General features: G+C 34.5%; 1 protein-coding gene across 1 annotated transcript; it reads left to right on the top strand.

Annotated features, from left to right (window-relative positions):
• Positions 1-4744: 4744 nt before the first annotated feature.
• On the top strand, positions 4745-8865 carry LOC111998072 (probable auxin efflux carrier component 1b). The gene is made up of 6 exons (XM_024030186.2): positions 4745-6630; positions 7042-7318; positions 7404-7489; positions 7752-7909; positions 8014-8090; positions 8438-8865. Exons 1-6 carry the CDS (start codon positions 5511-5513, stop codon positions 8502-8504), a joined length of 1785 nt encoding a protein of 594 aa, XP_023885954.1. The 5' UTR covers positions 4745-5510; the 3' UTR covers positions 8505-8865.
• The last annotated feature ends 9946 nt before the right edge of the window (positions 8866-18811 follow it).

The following is an 18811-nucleotide window of genomic DNA, read 5'->3' as shown; positions in this document are numbered from 1 at the left end:
AGGGGGAGTCATGGATGTAGTTTTGGGTGGAAGAACTGGTTTGGTAAACATGGCAGCCCCTTTGCTTAGAATATAGCTCCTCTATGTTTTATGCGGGCAATGTGGAGAGCGAGAGGAGCAACTATACTTTAAATGGTGCAGGGAATTTAATTATGGAGAAGAAATCTTCATTCTTGAGTCTTGATGTCTTTGTTTGAGTGGTCTCGTAACCTTCAAACTAGTAATTTGCATTAGGTGTTAGATTTCATTGATTCTCTTCATTTTAGATTGTAATTTTTTGTCTGTAATTCTTTGGATGCATCCTAAGTACTTAAAGCTGTTCCTCTTTTTTATAAAGGTTATTGCTTCTTCATTTTCTTTCCCCTTACTAGTTCATGACAAGTGATTTACCTGAAAGAGATAAAGAAGATTATGAAACATCTACCAATGTATATATTAGTTGCATTTGTAGGTGGGGTGGAATTGGAACCGATTAAGAGAGAGGTGTCTAAGGTGGTTTACACATGAAGAAACAAAGACTGATGATTCCCTCCCCTTATAGCCAAAACTCGCTTAAAAAAAAAAAAAAGACTGATTATTGCATATAAGTGAGAAATAGTAATATGATTAAAATTGGAGTATGCTTTTCTTTTCTTCTTTTTTCGTCATTTCATAGAAGATATATATTCAATGCCAAGGTCTTTTTGTCAGGACTGATCCTACATGTTATGATGTACTGATATTAAGAGTCCTTTAGCCATTTATCAGCATTAGGAGTATGCTTTTCTTCTTTCTTTCTTCCTTTTTTCTTCTTCTTCTTCTTCTTCTTCTTCTTTTTTTTTTTTTTTGGGGGATCATTTCATAAAAGAAATATATGCAATACTAAGATCTTTTTGTAGTACTGGTCCTCCATATTATGATGTATTGGTATTAGGAGTCCTTTTGCCATTTATTTATTTTAGGCGAAACTACACTATTGGTCCCTGAAGTTTACCCTATGTGCGCAATTGGTCCCTTAAGTTTAAAGCGAGCACAACTAGTCCCTTAACTTTTAAAACTGAGTTGTATTGGTCCTTTTACTAATTTTTGTTAACGGTGTTACTTATGTGGCTAACTTCATAATGATTTGGCATTTTCTTTAATGACGTGGCATATTTTTAATTAAAAAATTACAAAATAAGTGAGGACAAATATTAACCGGTACCAAATTTAAAAAAAGAAAAAGAAAAATTCTGCCCACTGTAAAACCACAGCGAGAGAGAAAGGGAGAGGAAAGAAATCAAACCCAGCCGCCGCCTGAAACTCCATGCCCTAGCCACCGCCGGCAATAGCCCAAGCAGTAGCTGCCGCCGGCGACAGCACAAGCCCAAGCAGCCGCCGACGACAGCCACTGACCCACTGACTCGCCGCTGCTCCTCCTCTTATTGAAACCCCTCTCAGGTATTGCTGATTGTTGTCTTCGCCGGGGTGTTGTCATGTTGGGTGGGTGTTCAATGGATATTTATAAATAATTTTGAATGGATATTTGTTAAAGCCTTTTTTTTTGGGGGGGGGGGGGGTCTAAGTGGTAAAGAGTCGATGAAGTTGGGGAAATCGCACATGGGTACTTTTTAATAATAATAATAATAATTGCGGGAGCAGGTGATTTAAGCACATTTTTGGGCTATGGGCCTTGTCTAAGGCTGATTAAAGATCCATGTGCACATAGGCAGGAAGACCGAGGAGAAAACGGAAAAGTGGCGCATGAACTGAGGATCCCGAGGAGTAGAGGCATCTCAAGAATACTTTAGGTAATCAACCATACTAGAAAGAGGAGCTCCAAGGAAGGTAATAGAGTTGTGTAAGCAATGGAAAAAGAAATATTTGGGAAGGTGATTGCCACCTCCACATTTAATGCATTGTACCAACTGAACTGACCGCATTTATGAGGAAATGACACTTGAATAGTGTCTTCACAGCTCATAGCCTCTCTTACCACCTCTAGAAGGGTCTTGATGAGACAAGCATCCAAAAGGTTCCCTAAGAATTAAATAGATGGAGGGCTGGGATATATTGGAAGGAATTATATAGGGAAATGACCCCCCACAAAAATGGGCATGTGATACTAAAGAGAAGAGAGAGAAAAGAAAATACAAGAACTCATTGTAAAAAGATTATACTTGATCAATATATGAAAAATATGTCCTCGGACTTGCCTGAGGAGGGATTTTATGTTGAATTTATGTCTCTTACTCTTTTAACTTAAGCCTAGTTGTTCTTGAGCCTGAACTTACGCGGCCTTATAGTTTGCTTGTAAAATCCACTATTTAACAAATTTATTGTTTTGGACTTATTGGACTGGTTCACACTGTTCTAAGTGGGTTTAAGCCGTGATTTGAGTCCTTACAACAACAAGAACAACAACAATAATAATAATAAAATAAATAACACGTTTAGTGTTCCTAACAAGAAAAAGAACAAGGAAAAAAAAAAAAAAAGGAAAAGGTTTCTATGCAACTGGGGTTTTAGGGATTTTTATGCAACTTATTACGTGGCAGTTAAAAAAACCATCCACTTATACTTATAGTTACTCGACATTTTAATGAGTCATGTGATTTATTTAAATAATACATATAGATGGTTTTTTTAATCAACACATAGTGGGTTGCATAAAAATTCTTGCAATCCAAGTTGCATAAAAACCTTGCTAAAAGAAAATTCAGAAGCATACTCAATTTAAAAAACTGGTGATGAGTATAAAGAAAAGAAAATTTGAATTTCTCTCTTAAACATTGATCTACATAATTATATTTCCAACTTCAAAACAAAGGCTCATTGTACAACCCATCAAACTAGTAAATTAGTTCATATTTATCTTTCTAGGCAATGGAACATCTTGGCTCTACTATTGATAGACTATCACTCAATACCAATATATATATATATATATATATATTTCCTAAGGACAAAGTTTGGTTACAAACTTAGTTATAGCTTAATTAATTAGATGTGAGTTTTTGACAAATTTACCTTTGGATTATATTTTCTTCTTATACCCTCAATGCTTGCAAAATTTTTAGAAGATTAAAGATCAATAGTTATGTCATCAATTAATTGTTTAAATAACAAATTTTGTAGTCTAAAATTAAGCATAAAAGTAAGTTTATGGATCATATAGTAAATAACATCCAATTGAAACAAAATTTAACATGTGTGCTAAGAGCATAAAAAATATGCTATCCAGTAGTAAAATTTTTAAAATATATAGTCATACTACTTTTTTTTTTAATGAAAGTTGTAGTCTTAGACTATAATCAAATTTGTAGTCAAACTTTATCCTATTTTAAATAAGTGACAATTTATTATAGAATCAAAGGAGATGGCCATTGGTTTAAATTCTCTCTCCATTTACATGTGATATTAAAAGTTAAAGATTTCACATATTAGGTATACTTATGCCAAGTGCCATGTATTGCAGCCCTAAAAAAAAAAAAATCTTGTGGCATATGGATCAGTAACATTCCATTTTCTCTTTCATGACAAGAATTATGGTTTGAATAATTTTTCTCCATTATTGTAACTGTCAAATAATAAAAAAATTGGCACATTTATTAAGGGAACCCAAGGGGTTGGTCTAATAGTTTAAAATTGGCTCTCAAAGTGCTCCGGATAAAGTTTAAAAGTCGTGGCATAAGGCAAACAATTCTCTCGATTTCTCTCCAATCCTCCCTACCTTTTCCTTCTCTACTTTCATTTTCTTCCATTCTCACTCAAATCAAACATAGTGCTGTATGTTTATAACCTTGGACTAAATTTTAGTTTCTACCTCTTAACTAAGGGGGGTAAGTTCATTTTGGCGTAATGACACTTTCAAAGTTCCTCCCTTCTCTCTCCAAATAATTTCGCTGGTCATTTTATGGGAGAATTAGGTAGGTTGAAATGTATAAAAGTATAAATTGCATGATGCAATTGAAAAAAAAATGGTAGTGCCTAAAGTACACAATGTGTTCATCAAGGGCTTCATCTGTGCTTATTTCAAGCTTCTTAAATACAAACTTATTGCTCGTGATTGATCCATGAACTTGCAAGAGTATATTAGCAATAATAATGAAGATTGTAGTAAGGATCAATGAAACCTTTATCAAAGAACCAATGCGGACCAAAGAAGCAAGGATCAAGTGCCTAATGATGGTGCCAAGAGTCTAGTAGCTCTCGTGGTTGGCATTTTTTGGTGTTTCTAATAAAAATATCAAATGTTCAAATTCTCCCTCCTCCTATAATTGAATTATTAAAAAAAAAAAGTATATAACGTTAGAAAAGTATATAATGATGTAATAATGATTATGCAATTTCTAATCAACTATCATGTAAGAAAGATATTAAAAGTTAGATACATTCACACTTAAAAGAGATATATTCACACTTTAGTGTATATTTTCAATTTGAATAATTTTTTTTATTATATAAATAGATATATTGAGCTAGTTATTTAATGCCTTGAAAGCCCATCTAAAAAAAACTTTGTGTTAATTTATTACTTTTTCATTTATAACCTTGGGCTAAATGGCATTTTGTACCTCTTTCCAAAGGGGAGGTTCTTTTGGGCTGAATGACCCATCCTAGGTTCCTTCCTCTAGCTCCCATAGGGTCTTATGTGTAAATTAGGAAGTTATTAGTTCACTGGGTAGGGATATTACATATATATTAATAAATAAAAAAATTGAAGGGGTCCACTCCTAGTGCCAAAAATATTAATATGTTCCGACAGAGAGAAAAAGAAGAAATATATTTCTTATCTATCTCATTCTCATGTGCTATAAGGACGCTATATAAATTGCAGAAAGTGGAGAGAATCTTGTGAAGCTCTCCTGGTTTCTACTTTTCTTACCCTTTTCCTCTTCTCTCTCTTTCTCTCCGATGCTGCTTGGTCTTTTCCCTCTCACTCGCAGACTCCCTTTTACTTTCCTCTGAGGTACTCATTCCTCTCTCCCTCTCATTTTTCCAAATCCAAAAAAAAGGCTGAAAAGAAATAGAAAAAGAAAACAAAAACCTTCAGAAAAGCCCTCAGCTTTTATTTCTTTGTCTGCCATTAAAATACCATAAATATAACCCTTTGCTTCCCTTTCCCATCGCCACTTGCTACCTTCTTTCTCTTTCTCTCTCTCTCTAACCCTCGCCGGAAAATAACCTTCCAGTCATTTTCCGGCGGTTTCCTCTATTTACTACTGTAACTATTTTCCCCCTTATTTTCTTAGCTTTGTTTCTTTGAGTTTATAGAAAAATGGGTTGACTTTATGTGCTTATTTTCTTCTACAAATTTTCCTCAACATCAATATTGGACTCTTTTAACTCCTAAAAGAACTAACTTTCCTAAGCTGGACTGGTTTTCCGAATAGAAAGCACAAGAAAATCTCAGAGAAAATCCTGGAAAGTTAATAGTTTTTCTTCCACTTTTTGCAAAACCCCATCTGGGTTTTCTCTTTGACCCCATTTTCTCATCTTGGTATCATTCAAAACCCTCCCAAAACCCCATCTGACAAAAGAAAAAAAATATGATTACTCTCACAGACCTCTACCATGTCCTCACAGCGGTTGTGCCTCTCTATGTGGCTATGATCTTAGCTTATGGTTCTGTAAAATGGTGGAAAATCTTCAGCCCTGACCAATGCTCAGGCATCAACCGCTTTGTTGCCCTATTTGCAGTCCCTCTGCTTTCCTTTCACTTCATCTCCACCAACAACCCCTATGCCATGAACTTCAAGTTCATAGCAGCTGACACTCTTCAAAAAGTTATAGTCTTGGTGGTCCTAGCCATTTGGTCAAGGGCCAGCTCAAGAGGCTCACTTGAATGGTCCATCACGCTCTTCTCTCTCTCCTCTCTCCCCAACACACTTGTCATGGGCATCCCCTTACTCAAAGGCATGTACGGTGATGCCTCAGGGACTCTCATGGTTCAAATAGTTGTCCTCCAATGTATCATTTGGTACACACTCATGCTTTTCTTGTTTGAGTACAGAGGAGCCAGGCTTTTAATCGTTGAGCAATTTCCAGACACTGCTGGCTCTATCATTTCTTTCAGAGTTGATTCTGATATCATTTCTTTAGATGGGAAAGAACCGCTTGAAACCCAAGCTGAAGTTGGTGAAGATGGTAAACTCCATGTCACTGTTAGAAAATCCGCTTCTTCTCGTTCCGAAATCTTCTCTCGCCGCTCTCATGGTCCAAATTCTGGTCTTTCACTCACTCCTCGACCTTCAAACTTAACAAATGCTGAGATTTACTCTCTCCAATCTTCAAGAAACCCAACTCCTAGAGGTTCTAGTTTCAACCACACTGATTTTTACTCCATGGTGAATGGTAAGAATGCTAGCAATGTGAGCCCAAGGCAATCCAATTTTGGAAACTTGGGTTTTGATGAAGAGAGTGGAGTAAACGTGTTTGGAAACGCAGGGAGAGCTAATGGGGCTTATCCAGCTCCTCCTAGTGCTGGGATTTTCTCACCTGGAACTACAAAGAAGAAGGCTAATGGTGTTGGTGGTGGTGAGGGAGGAAAAGACCTTCACATGTTTGTATGGAGCTCAAGTGCTTCCCCTGTGTCAGAAGGTGGCATCCATGTTTTCAGAGGTGGAGAGTATGGGAGTGAGCTTGGGGCCGGGGTTGGTCACCAAAAAGGTTTGAAATATTAATCTTTGAAACTTTAGTAGTTGTATTTGTTTTTTTAGTGCATGTTGTGCTTGACATTGTGGACTATTAGGCATGATTTGGTTTTGTTTTGAGTTACTCTTGGAATTTTGTTAGTTTGTGTAGTTGAATATGGGATGTGGATGAGTATTAAACGTTGTTTTAACTGTGAAGTGGGGTTTGTTACATTTTGTTTGTTACTCAACGTGTCTTATCGTTTTCCCATTCAATCTAGGATGGGATTTGGCTTGTTTTCCTTGCTTTTTAGGTCAGATTCAAAACAGAATCCCCTTTTTTTGGTGGGTCTTTGAAACAGTTGTCATCACTGGAAACATTTTTCTTCTTGTTTTTGTCATTTCCTCCTGTTTCATATGATGGTAAACTAATTCTTGTGTTTGGTAGATTATGATGAGTTTGGTCGGGATGAGTTCAGCTTTGGGAACAGGCCGGTGACAAATGGTGTTGACAGGGAAGGTCCTGTGCTTTCCAAGCTTGGTTCAAGCTCTACAACTGAGCTTCATCCCAAGACTGGCGCTCATGTTGAATCAAAGCCGGCAAATATGCCGCCTGCTAGCGTCATGACCAGGCTCATTTTGATTATGGTGTGGCGAAAGCTCATTAGGAATCCCAATACTTACTCCAGCTTGATTGGCCTCACTTGGTCTTTGGTCTCATTCAGGTATGTAAAATTAAGTCTGGCACTCGTTTTGAAGCAATTTCGAATTGTTAGCACATGTGTTTTAATCAATTCTGTAATTTTACAGGTGGAAAATTGAAATGCCGGCCATAGTAGCTGGTTCGATAGGCATTCTCTCTAATGCTGGTCTCGGAATGGCCATGTTTAGTCTTGGTATGTTAACCCTTCAGGATTTCTTAGCTTTCTACTTGGATGGCTAATTTAAAGATTGAATAATGTTTATTTAGTGGTATGTTAATTTAGATTATTTTACTTGCGTTTATAAAAACAAAAAGATTATTTTATTTGTACTCCCAAGTAAAATTAGGATTATTTTGTTCGCACCCCAATTAAAATTGGATACAATGAACGTAGACTTGGTCACAGCTTGATTTTTACTGATTTTAATCTTGTTTTTGTTCCCGTGGTGTTGCAGGTCTTTTCATGGCATTGCAGCCAAAAATTATTGCATGTGGGAACTCCATTGCTGCCTTTGCCATGGCTGTTCGATTCATCACTGGTCCTGCGGTCATGGCTGCTGCCTCATATGCTATTGGGCTAAGAGGAGTTCTGTTGCACATTGCTATTGTCCAGGTAAATGAGGTTCTTTTACTAAATCATGTTTGATTATCTACCTTTTCTGTTGTACTCAATTTTAACTGTGATTTTCATGGGATAATCTGTCCTAAATTTTTCAGGCTGCTCTTCCCCAAGGGATTGTCCCCTTCGTTTTTGCAAAGGAATACAATGTTCATCCTGACATTCTCAGCACTGGGTTAGAGCACTGTTCTAATTCTCATATAATTTCTGATGAACTGCATTTATGTGATCTCAAATCTACATGTCACTGCATGAACATTAATACTGATATGTCTGTCCATGTCTCATTTGTGGAGACATGCCAGTATGGACATTGGTGGCCGTGGTCCAAAACTCCAAAATATAGTCACACACAACTATATTGTATGTAATCATAAATAAATTTATTGTGTATGTTAATTCCTTTGAGAGTATCCGTATGTATATATTGACTAGTATATGTACTCTGCAACAATACTAGCGCACACACTCTCTCTCTCTCTCTTGTATTAATGATCAATTTTGGTGTGCATATTGGTGCAGGGTTATATTTGGGATGTTAATAGCTCTTCCTATTACACTAGTTTACTACATCTTGCTGGGACTTTGAAGCTGAGTCACTGAAGCTACTAAGGAAATAGTTATGGTAGAATATGTTGTTGTAACCCTTTTGAAAAGGATGGGGTGTTTTTTGTCATTCTCTAACAGATGAACAACATAGAATTTCATGACTCTAGAGAGGAAGAAAAAGTAGGGGAGCAAGAGGAAAGAAGAATGAGAAAATTGAAGCCATTGGGGAGTGCCCTAATTTTTTGTTGTCATTTTGCCTTTCGTGCTGAACCTAGTGCTTAGTGCCTTACTGCTGCTTTTGTTCTTTTGACGAGGAAAGTGAAGTGTATTGTAGCTGTAGTCTTGTAGATACGTCTACTTTTTACTGCCTTTTTGAGGTCAAAAAAAAGATTTTAACTCAATTGGAATCTCAATTCAAAGAAAAGTCCAGCAAAAAACTAAAAAGTGCTTTTCTTTTTTCTAGAGAGAAACGTGTGAAAGTGAATATCAAATATCAAAGATTGCTTGCTGGTTTTTGTTTCTATAATTTTCAGCCTTTTAGGCTGAAGAGTGGGGTACAAGCTGTCTCTCGTATTCAAATCTTTATTAAAACCAACAAATTTAGGTTTGGTAACTTGAAAAGATTGCAGGACTAGCTCTCTTTAGGGTCATAGGTTTAGGACATGGCTGGCAAATTCCGTTTATCTTCGTGACAGCATTTGATGGGGGCTTGCTTAGTGTAGTCTAAGAGGGTATAGACTTCTGGAAAGGTTAAGACTAGGGTGCTTCTTGGCTCTCTTTTTGGGGTCATGAGGACCTATTGCTGACACTGACTATCTCTCTCCCAAGCGACAAAGCCAGTCATCAATTCTTGTCTTTGGATAGGATCATAGGAATAAGTTGGCCGTTCAAACATTTCGACCCGCTTTGCATATGAATATTGATTATGGATCAAGTCTTTAAGCATTGGTAACCTGATATGTTCACAAAGCCAAGTAACCTGCTAGCAAAAAAATAGAATAGAAAAAATTTCTTCTGAAAACGGTCTTATCAGACATTTTTCTTACCATACGTGGACTATATGCATGTGAGTTTCACTTGTGAGAATGTTTCTTAAATTCGCCTCATGAGATACTTTATATTGCGTCTATGCCGAAAAAATTATTCCCTAGGAAGATGGCAATGTCGTGCATCTAGTAGTACTTATGGTGTTAGGGTCAAGGAAAAAGAAATTTCTTTGAATTTTGGGATTTAAATAAAATATACAATTGGATTCTCAAAAAAGAAAAGAAAAAATTGCATTTGGATAGTTTTCACTTTTTAATCACTCTTTATGATTCCGAATTTATATGCTTTTGATACTTTCTGGGCTTTTTATCTCGTAAAAGCTTTAGTGGATCCATGAGGATTGCATTTTAATGTACAGTGTTACAGTGTGTGCGTGTGAGAGAGAAACAAAGAGAGAGAGTAGTAGCACCTCAATTATCAATGATGCTCCAATGCTCCGCTCGTTAAAATTTCACGACTCCCTAGCTCTGAAATATATTTTCATTTTACTTTTTTTTTTTGAGAAGATATTTTCATTTTACTTTATTGCTTTTTTGTTTCATTTTTTAATGTCTTCAAATATGGCACCTTTTATAAAGTTATTAGAAACAATGATGGTAACTTTCTTCATTTATGTGTAACTTTATTTAAAATATCTATACATTTTCATTCGCTTTTTCTAGTTTGAATTAAAATGAAACTAAAATTTATAGTCACTTTAATTTTTTTAAAAATAAATAAAGGTAATACATTAAATATAAATAAGGTAGCTACTTCTGTTAGATTTTAAGACTTTAGAAACTTATATAGTAGAACTTTAATTTGTATATATTGGCAAACCATAATCAAAACATTTTGTCTAGATTTAGACTTGCTCAAAGTTTGGTTTAAATTAAGTTTGGAATTGAGCAATTGTAGGATATTATTATTCAATTTCTGCAATACTTGATTGATCGAAAATTATTCGATCGATCGAAAGTCGCAAATCAACAAAAATTGGCAAATGTAAAAAGGCCATAACTTATTCGTTTGAACCCCAAATTGCGATCCATTTTTTCCAATATTTAAAGGACATCATTAGCTAACTCTAGGTAGGGTTTTCAAGGCTTTTCAGAGAGATAAGAGTGTGCCTTTGTTGTATCTAGGGTTTTGTACCCAAAAACTCTCTAATGTATTCTACTGGTATTATTCCTTGAAGAATCTCAAGATTCGGTGTTGTAGAAGTTGTTGTCTTCTCTAGTCATCAAAGGTGCTGGTGATCTAAACTTTCAAGGATGGTCTTGGAGTTACAAATAAGAGAGTTTGTATTTCTTTTTATCACAAGTGTGGGTGCTTGTATTGCAAAGGCCAAGGGAAGAAGTAGCCTGTGGACTCAGAGCTATTATGGGGTCGTGGTAGTAAATTTTCTACTCGAGGTAGCAATAGAATGTTAGTGATCTAAGTTCTATTGTACAAACTTCAATTCTTTCATAGTGGATTTGTTTTTTACCATAAGGATAGCTAGGTTAAATCCTCCCCAGGTTTTTTACCAGTTTGGTTTTCTTGGGTTATCATATCGTTTTGTTATTTACTTTTACGTTGCTTTACTTGATATGATTTGTTTTGTTTTAACCTCGATCTGAATAATAAACCTAAGTATTCACTTGGTTAATTAATTAGATTAAACAATCTAGTTTACAGGGATCTAAAAACGTACAGCCTCCACAATAATTAAACAACAAATTCTAGATGACAAATTGTTACTAGTTCTAAATTTTGAACCCACCACTAACATCATTTTTGTATCTATTAATAACATATTGCTACAAAATATTTATTGTGAAAATATTATAAATTAGATAATATTAGTCAATTTTTAAAATAAAGAGAAATAATATAGTATGGTCTATGAAGGGATAAGAGCATCACCATTAGGTGTGCCAAATGCCAAATATTTGGCATTAGGCACACCAAACACCAAAAATCCTCCCTCATGAGGTGTGTCAAATGCCAAAACATTTGACACATATAAACAGTGACGTTTTAAAGATGGCACGGTACGGCCATAAATGGTATATGAAAATATTAATTTTTTAATTATTTTTCTCTCTCCTGTGTCATTTAATCTTTTTTTTTCCTCTCTCCTATATGCCTCACTTTCTCTCAGCCCTTCTCTCTCCCCTCTCTCTCTATCTTAGCCTCTCTCACAATCCACCACAGTGATCTCTCCACGCCGCTCACTAGAAGCTCGCCAGCAGCTCACCTCCTCCTTCGCCAAGCTCACCTCTCCTCCGATGCCAACGCTGCTCGCCTGCGTTGATGGCGCTCGCCAAGCAGCTTGCTTCACCTCTGTCGATGCCGCTCCAAGCAACCTGCCTCCACCGAAATCTGCCTGATCTTACTAAGATTTGATTCCCCTCTTTTTTTTGCCATCCACCAACACAACACATGAACCTGACCCACCACATCCACAGCAACCCATACACCGGTGGGTTTTGCTTTTGGGTTTGTTTGATTTGGGATGTGGGTTTGTTTGACTTGGTTGTGTTTTTTGCCGTGCTGATCTCTCGTCCTTTTTTTTTTTTTTTTTTTTTTTTTTCTTAAGGTGGCATTGGTGTATGTGGGTTTGTGCCGGTGGTGGTTGGTTGGTGTTGTTGCGGCAGTGGTGGATGTGCCATTGTTGTTGTTGATGGTTATGATAGGGACTAGGGAGGAGATAACATATTATTTTAATGTGTAGTAAATAATATTATAATGTATAGAATTGAATGATAAAACATCTGATGAATGAGATATTGTAAAATGATGTAGTAAAACAATAAAGTTGACTTTTGATATGTCAAAATGACATTTTTTATGAAACAGCTGAGGATGATGTTTTAATAAGCAAGAGAAACAAAGCATGTGATTTTGTCCAAGAAAATTAGAGAAAACATTAATTGCAGTCATAATGGATGTCTCCAAAGGGGTGGAATTCCCATATGCGTACTTGTACATTTAAATAACGTTTTAATCAATCATTTTTGTTTCTAATTATACTTTTTATTTTTATTTTTCCCAATGAGATTAACAAATTTTTTTTTTTGGCTCCTAATGATGTGTCTGGATTTCATTGAGAACTTGATTAATCTCCACGCATGTGCTGTCTCTTAGTCTCACGCATACTAGACAATTACCGATGTAAAATCTTATTTGGTGGTCCCAAACCCTAATTTTCGGCTGTAAAAATTAGTAAAATGGTAGAAAATCACGGGTCAATGATGATATTGAAATAGTAAAATTTGTACGAATATGATTTGTACTGGTGGTAGGGTTTGTGTATAAATACCACAACGTAAAATGCATAATTTACAGTTTTACAGAAAATTAATACATCTTTTGGGATTATATTTTCTCACTCTCACATAGGAGTGGGGCCTCTCTAGTTTTACACTGCCTCATTCAAATCTTGGCTCTGTTTGCAACTACTCTCAAGCTTGTTTGAGTTTGATTGAGTCAAATATATCTAAGGGAAAAAAAAAGTGTTTTTAATGTTTGGTAGAGGTGAAAAGGGAGTGAATGGAAAATAAGGGAAGAAAAATGGAGAAGATAGAAAATGGAGGAAAGAAATGAAGAGAAAAAAAAAAAGTAATTTTCCATTAGTTGGGATGGAAAGGGAGAAGAAATAATATTGGGTTGTTGAGTTTTCCACCTGGCTTCGTTGTTTTCTCCAATTGGAAGAAAAAATTGGGAGGGACATGTTATTGAAAAGAAAATTACAAAATCACTTATCTACTTTTCCATCATTTCACATTTAATAATAAGGACATCATATTTCTTAAAAAAAAAAAAGGACATCATAGTAATTTATTATCTATCAATCTACTTTTTCATCCTGTCTACCAAACACATGGTGAAAAAGAAAAAAGAAAAAGTTTATATCCTCTTACTTTTCTATTATTGCAACATTTTCTATCCTTCCAACCATATGCAACCGAGGGAGGGGGGTGGGACTTTTATAAGTCTAATGGGTTCCATCATCTTGTATTCTTGCTTGTTAAAGCCCTTTTTTCTCGTGAATATTGTTTGATGATGAAGGCCTATCGTTGAATCAAAATTTTATCTTAAATAATGGTAAATAAATGATATTTTAATATAATCTCTAAGCCGTTAAACTTGCTTATATCTTGGACTTTTTATATTGATATTGTCTAAAGTTGTAATTGAACTGAGCTGCTTATGAACAATTTGAGTTTGGCTCAAGAAAAATGCTTATTTACCATTATTTAAGTTCTCTATGGTAACTCTTATCTCCCTATGTCAAAAGTTGCTCTGGATTCTCTCTTTTGCTAGAATTTTTCTTTGTTTTTAGGGATGTTAATATCATTTCTCACAACTAATTGACATGATGGGCTACATTTTGTAATTGGGATGGAGTCATTTCCATTTCTTCTCTTTCTCCTTGGGTTTTTACCCTAGAAGATTTGAGATGGGTTGGGCCCATTCCTTGTTCTCTAGATATCTATATAATTATCCTTATTCATAAAAAAGAGGGTTTGTTTATGTTCATTTGTTTAGTAAACAAGCCAAGCTCAAGCCATAATTTAGTCTCAACTATTAAATGAGCCTCAAATTATTTATATATAATATTATATTTTTATATGTATATTTGTCTAAAAATATATTGGTATAGACTTGGGATTGGATTATGTAAATTTGTAAATAAGTTCATATGATATCAAATTATCATTTGTAGTTTATTGACAATAAAACACTCTATTTGCAGAAAAATTCATAGATTTGTGAATGGATAAAAAATCTAGTCATAATTTTGCTATATATATGTTAGTTAATCAAGTAGCTTGTTGTGAACGAGTTAATGCTTGTATGGCAAGGAAATATATAAACCATGCTTGAATATATTATCTTATTTGACGATGAGCTCGTGTTAGTTGGTGCCAGAAATTAAATTAAATGAATAAATATGAACTTTTAATACTCGGTTTAACTTGGCTTGTTTCCATCCCTAATGTTGTATCATTTGTTAATTATCTCTAGCTTAAAAAAAGAAAATTGTTCATATAACTTTTAATACTTGATTTAACTTTTAGGGTTTTTTTTTTTTTTTTTTTTTTTTTGTGTTTGTTGGGGGGGGGGGGGGTGTAAATAAATTTCTTAAAAGGTCTGTAAACGAAAAAGTAAAAACTACTGTATACCTCATTGCACCCATGTTGCATCATTCTTATTTTAGTAGAGCAGATTTTTATTCTTGGGTAAGTATGGTCCATCATTTCAACCCATCAAAAGCCGTATTTTCAGTTAAAGCATGCTAAATTTAAGGGACAGCAATAAAATACCCAAGAGGGAGAGAGAGAGAAAGGGAGAAGCATTTTTAATCCTTTGAGTTCCACTCATGACCTGCAACTGCAAATGCAGTAGTATTATGATAGCGATTACTTAAAAGAGTGCTTTTTATGTGTGAGTGACACCAATCTATATCAAAGCAGACAAGAACTGCTGTTTTCATTATTATATTTAAATGCTCTCTCTTTTATTCCATTTTTGTTTCAGAAAAAAAGTAATGCTAAACCATCAAAAGCAATGAGCTTGAATGATCATAGTGAATTTAATGATGAAACCAGAGCTTATTTCATTATTTGTCACTGTGATCTTTTAATGAATGTGTTGTTAGCACATGTGCCACTTCACCACTCTTTTCCGAGGTTTCGTTTGGTTTTTGCCTTTTTTGAGTTTCAACATTCAATTGTTTAGTTCCTTTAGCAAAGTGAAAGTTGTACTTGGGAGGTGTTAGGAAGAACCAAACCAGTACTCTCTTTTGTCTATATGATTAATTATTAGTTATACAATATGTTATTAGTATAGTTGTAAAGTTTGATGAAAGTACTGGTTCTTCTTTCGTGGAGGCCATGAAGAGAATTTTTGAATGTGAAAAATTGGTTTCAGTGGCAGCAGAAGTATATGTTTTTACTTAAAATAAGAAAAGCTAACTCTAATCAAAAGCTAGCTATTGTGATAATTTTATTAAATACTTCTATAGGCTTATTTCAAGCATGCACCAGCACAACTTAATTATCTTATTCAAGCTTTCCTTTATATGCACTATAAATATTTCTATAAATAAAATTGGAAACTGACATCTGTGGTACAATTTGTCAATTGAGAATTTATTGTACAGGTCGAGAATCAAATGGGTGGATACCATAAATTATAATTGGCATTACTACGAATAACCTTGTTAATTAGCAACCGAATAATAATCAAGTTTTAAAAAGCCTACCATTACTCGAAAGTAGTTGATGTTGAAACACCCATTCATTCACTTCTTTTAATATGTTTGCTTGATGAATTCTTTGTTCTTTCCAACAATTGATGAGCCTGCATCATTCATTCAAGGGGCATGAATCTTTCTATTATAAAAGCACAAATGAGTTTAGAGTATGAACTTAAAAGTCATTCTCAATTCCCCTATAAGCCTAAGTTTGTTCATAAAGAATTTAATCCGATACTCTTTTATTTTACCAATTGAGCCAAGAATTTCTAAGGTGGGACGAACCTGAATTGTTCATTATTCAAGTATCATTTTCTTCTTTGACACAACTAGTAGCTATATAGCTAGCTACCACATGCATGCCCATTGTCCAGATTACCCGAAGTTCCTAGTTGCCAAATCTTAAAGTATACATAGTTTTTATAACATGTTTCCAAAAGGGACCTTTAATGAACTGGATGTGGACTGCAAAGAAATTCCATAATTGGTTAATAATGGCAAACACAATATACGTGCATTCTTAGGGAGAATCAAATATCAAAATGGTGAAGCTGTGCTGAAAGCAACCATAAAGAAAGAGAGGAATGACTTGTAAAGGGTCCCATTTTCTTTAGTTGAGTTGTGCTCCTCAAATGAAGTTCAACGGACGTGACAAGAAAATTTTAATAGGATGATGAGTGAGAAGCGTGATATTTCATGAACATTATTTCAATTAAAATTTATATAATAAAAAAAAAATTGAAGTACATTTTTTTGCTCTTAAAGAATTTAGGGGTGTTTTCATTGTAGTCTTTTTTAAGTTTTAAAGTTTTCATTTTAGACCTTCAATGTTTGATTCTTTTTTTTTTTTATATATTGATCTCACCATCTATTTCTGTTAGTAACTTGACTGTTAGATCACCCTTTATGATTAACTATTTCATAAAATACTAGTTCAAATTATTGTAGAATGCAAAATTTTCATTGTTATAGGCAAAATCTTTTGTCTTGTTAAAATAATGATTTTTCCAAGCTTAAACTATTGGAACATGGCAAATTTAATAATTTAAATAAGAGGTAAAGTGGAGGAGACATGGATTGAATTCAGGATTTCCTATTCTGATACTATATTAAATAATTGATTCTTCCAAAAGTTTAAACTTTTGAGATATGATAAATTTAATCATTTAACTACACAATTCTAATATAACTAAAATAGAGAACTCACTAATATAAGGGTAAATGCTTCCGTTTTGTGTTTGTGGGATGTTTTTTTAAATTTATTTTATTTTAATCTTTTTTTCTTCCTGGTTGGTTGGGATGGCTTCATACTATAAAGATAAGGGGCCGGGCCTGGCCTTCTGAAAAGAGAGCCATATATATAAATAGCAGTCTACACATTCTATAAGTAGGCCAATTTCCAGCCCAGGTTTTTGGCCCTGTAAGCAGGCCTCTCCATGAAATTACGTTTGGAAGTCCACACCCCCCCCCCAAAAAAAAAAAAAAATTTTAAACTAATTTTGGCACATTTCACACTAATTTTTTTCTCCTTCTACGCTTTTTACAATACTTTCAAAAAATAAATAATCAATTAATCCAAATCCACCTTTATTTGTTTTTATGTTGTTTGGCTTGCTTCTCATGAGATGGGGGGGTTCTTATCCTCCACTATATGGTCAAATGTTGGAAAACATGTATCGTGACTTCATCATGATTCTCAAAAAGGTTAAAAAAAATTCACTTGACCGTGTTACACACAATTGCAATAACCATCTGATTGATTATCAAAAAAGGAAAAAAAAGAAAAAGAAAAAGAGATAACCGTATGATATTCTTTCTAACCCTAGACATATTATTTATTTATTTATTTTAAATACTATGTCTACAACATTTTCACGATACTTTCACAACAAATCTTAATTGGTAGATAGATTGTTATTGGTTGTTATGGATGGGTAAAAAAGTAATTTAAGTTATGAATTCAAATTATAACTAATAACAACTTATCACCTATGATTTATTGTGAAAATGATGTGGACGTAAAACTTTTATTTTTCTTTAGAGTTTGTTTGACTGGGGAGATGGGAAAAAAAAATAAGAGAATAGAAAATTAAGAAGGGATAGGAAAGTGAAATAATAGAAGAGATTTTAATTTATCTCATTTGAGTTAGAAGTACCAAGATGTGTTAGTCAAGTTGTAAGACTTTTTGACAAGGAAACTCACACTTTTTTGTTGAATAAGAAACTCATACTTAAGTATGAAAGAAAAGAAACAAGCATAAGTGGAGGTAATTAATTGGTTTTATTTTTCATATAAATGGATGGTGAAGTCAATAACTTATGCATAAGTAGTTAAGCACTATGCATGAGTGTGGTGGGCCTTTTTATGTTTTGGACTAGATTGCTCCTGCCGTACTACGATCCAATGATTCTGGGATTGAAGAGTCGGGACTGGCTTAATTGAAACTCACCTTAGGTCAGCTTGTGCACAAGTTAGAACCCCTGGTAGGAATCTTGGTGTAGTCGCGTGCCCACGGCAGGAAATATTGTCACAAAAAATGTTATAGCAGGAGAAACATAATACAGCAAGATAACTAAAATGTTTTAACTAAAGTACTTGCTACTGACAACAATAACGCTTAAACAATTCCACGAAAGGAAAATATGATAATGTAATTATGACAGGAGTAAGCTGATAACAAGAAAATAGCATTAGTCTTTGATCAATCATAACAAAAGAAGGAAGAGGATTAGTTTGCTAAACTTGGCTCCTTGGTAGATTCAAGTCCAAGAAGGGAATCAATCTCCAATGTGGGTTGTCACACCCAAACTCAAAAGGGTCCAAAGCATGAAAAATTGAGCCTTCAAGAGAGATTGTACGGGATCTTTTTCTTTTCTTTCCATTTTGATGAGAATCAACAAGCATTCAAGGATCCATTGCATGTTCCAGTTGGGCCTGTTATTAAAGCAAGATCCAAGAAGATTAAAGAAGCACTTAATGGGCTTGTTCAAGAGATTTGGGCTGATTCTAACGGAGGACATTCCAAACTTGGCCTAAAGGAAGATGAAGGCGTAATAAATTTAATCCAAGCTAT

Source organism: Quercus suber, unplaced genomic scaffold (assembly GCF_002906115.3).
Source record: "Quercus suber isolate HL8 unplaced genomic scaffold, Cork oak 2.0 scaffold_25, whole genome shotgun sequence".
Lineage (NCBI taxonomy): Eukaryota > Viridiplantae > Streptophyta > Magnoliopsida > Fagales > Fagaceae > Quercus > Quercus suber.
This window is presented reverse-complemented; position numbering and strand designations above follow the sequence as displayed.

What these genes read in the sequence shown, in the direction of transcription:
- LOC111998072 (XM_024030186.2), top strand. Translation starts at nt 5,511, where the DNA reads ATGATTACTCTCACAGACCTCTACCATGTCCTCACAGCGGTTGTGCCT. An exon ending in CGGGGTTGGTCACCAAAAAG is followed by an intron (nt 6,631 to 7,041) that starts GTTTGAAATATT and finishes TGTGTTTGGTAG; the next exon opens with ATTATGATGAGTTTGGTCGG. An exon ending in CCTGACATTCTCAGCACTGG is followed by an intron (nt 8,091 to 8,437) that starts GTTAGAGCACTG and finishes ATATTGGTGCAG; the next exon opens with GGTTATATTTGGGATGTTAA.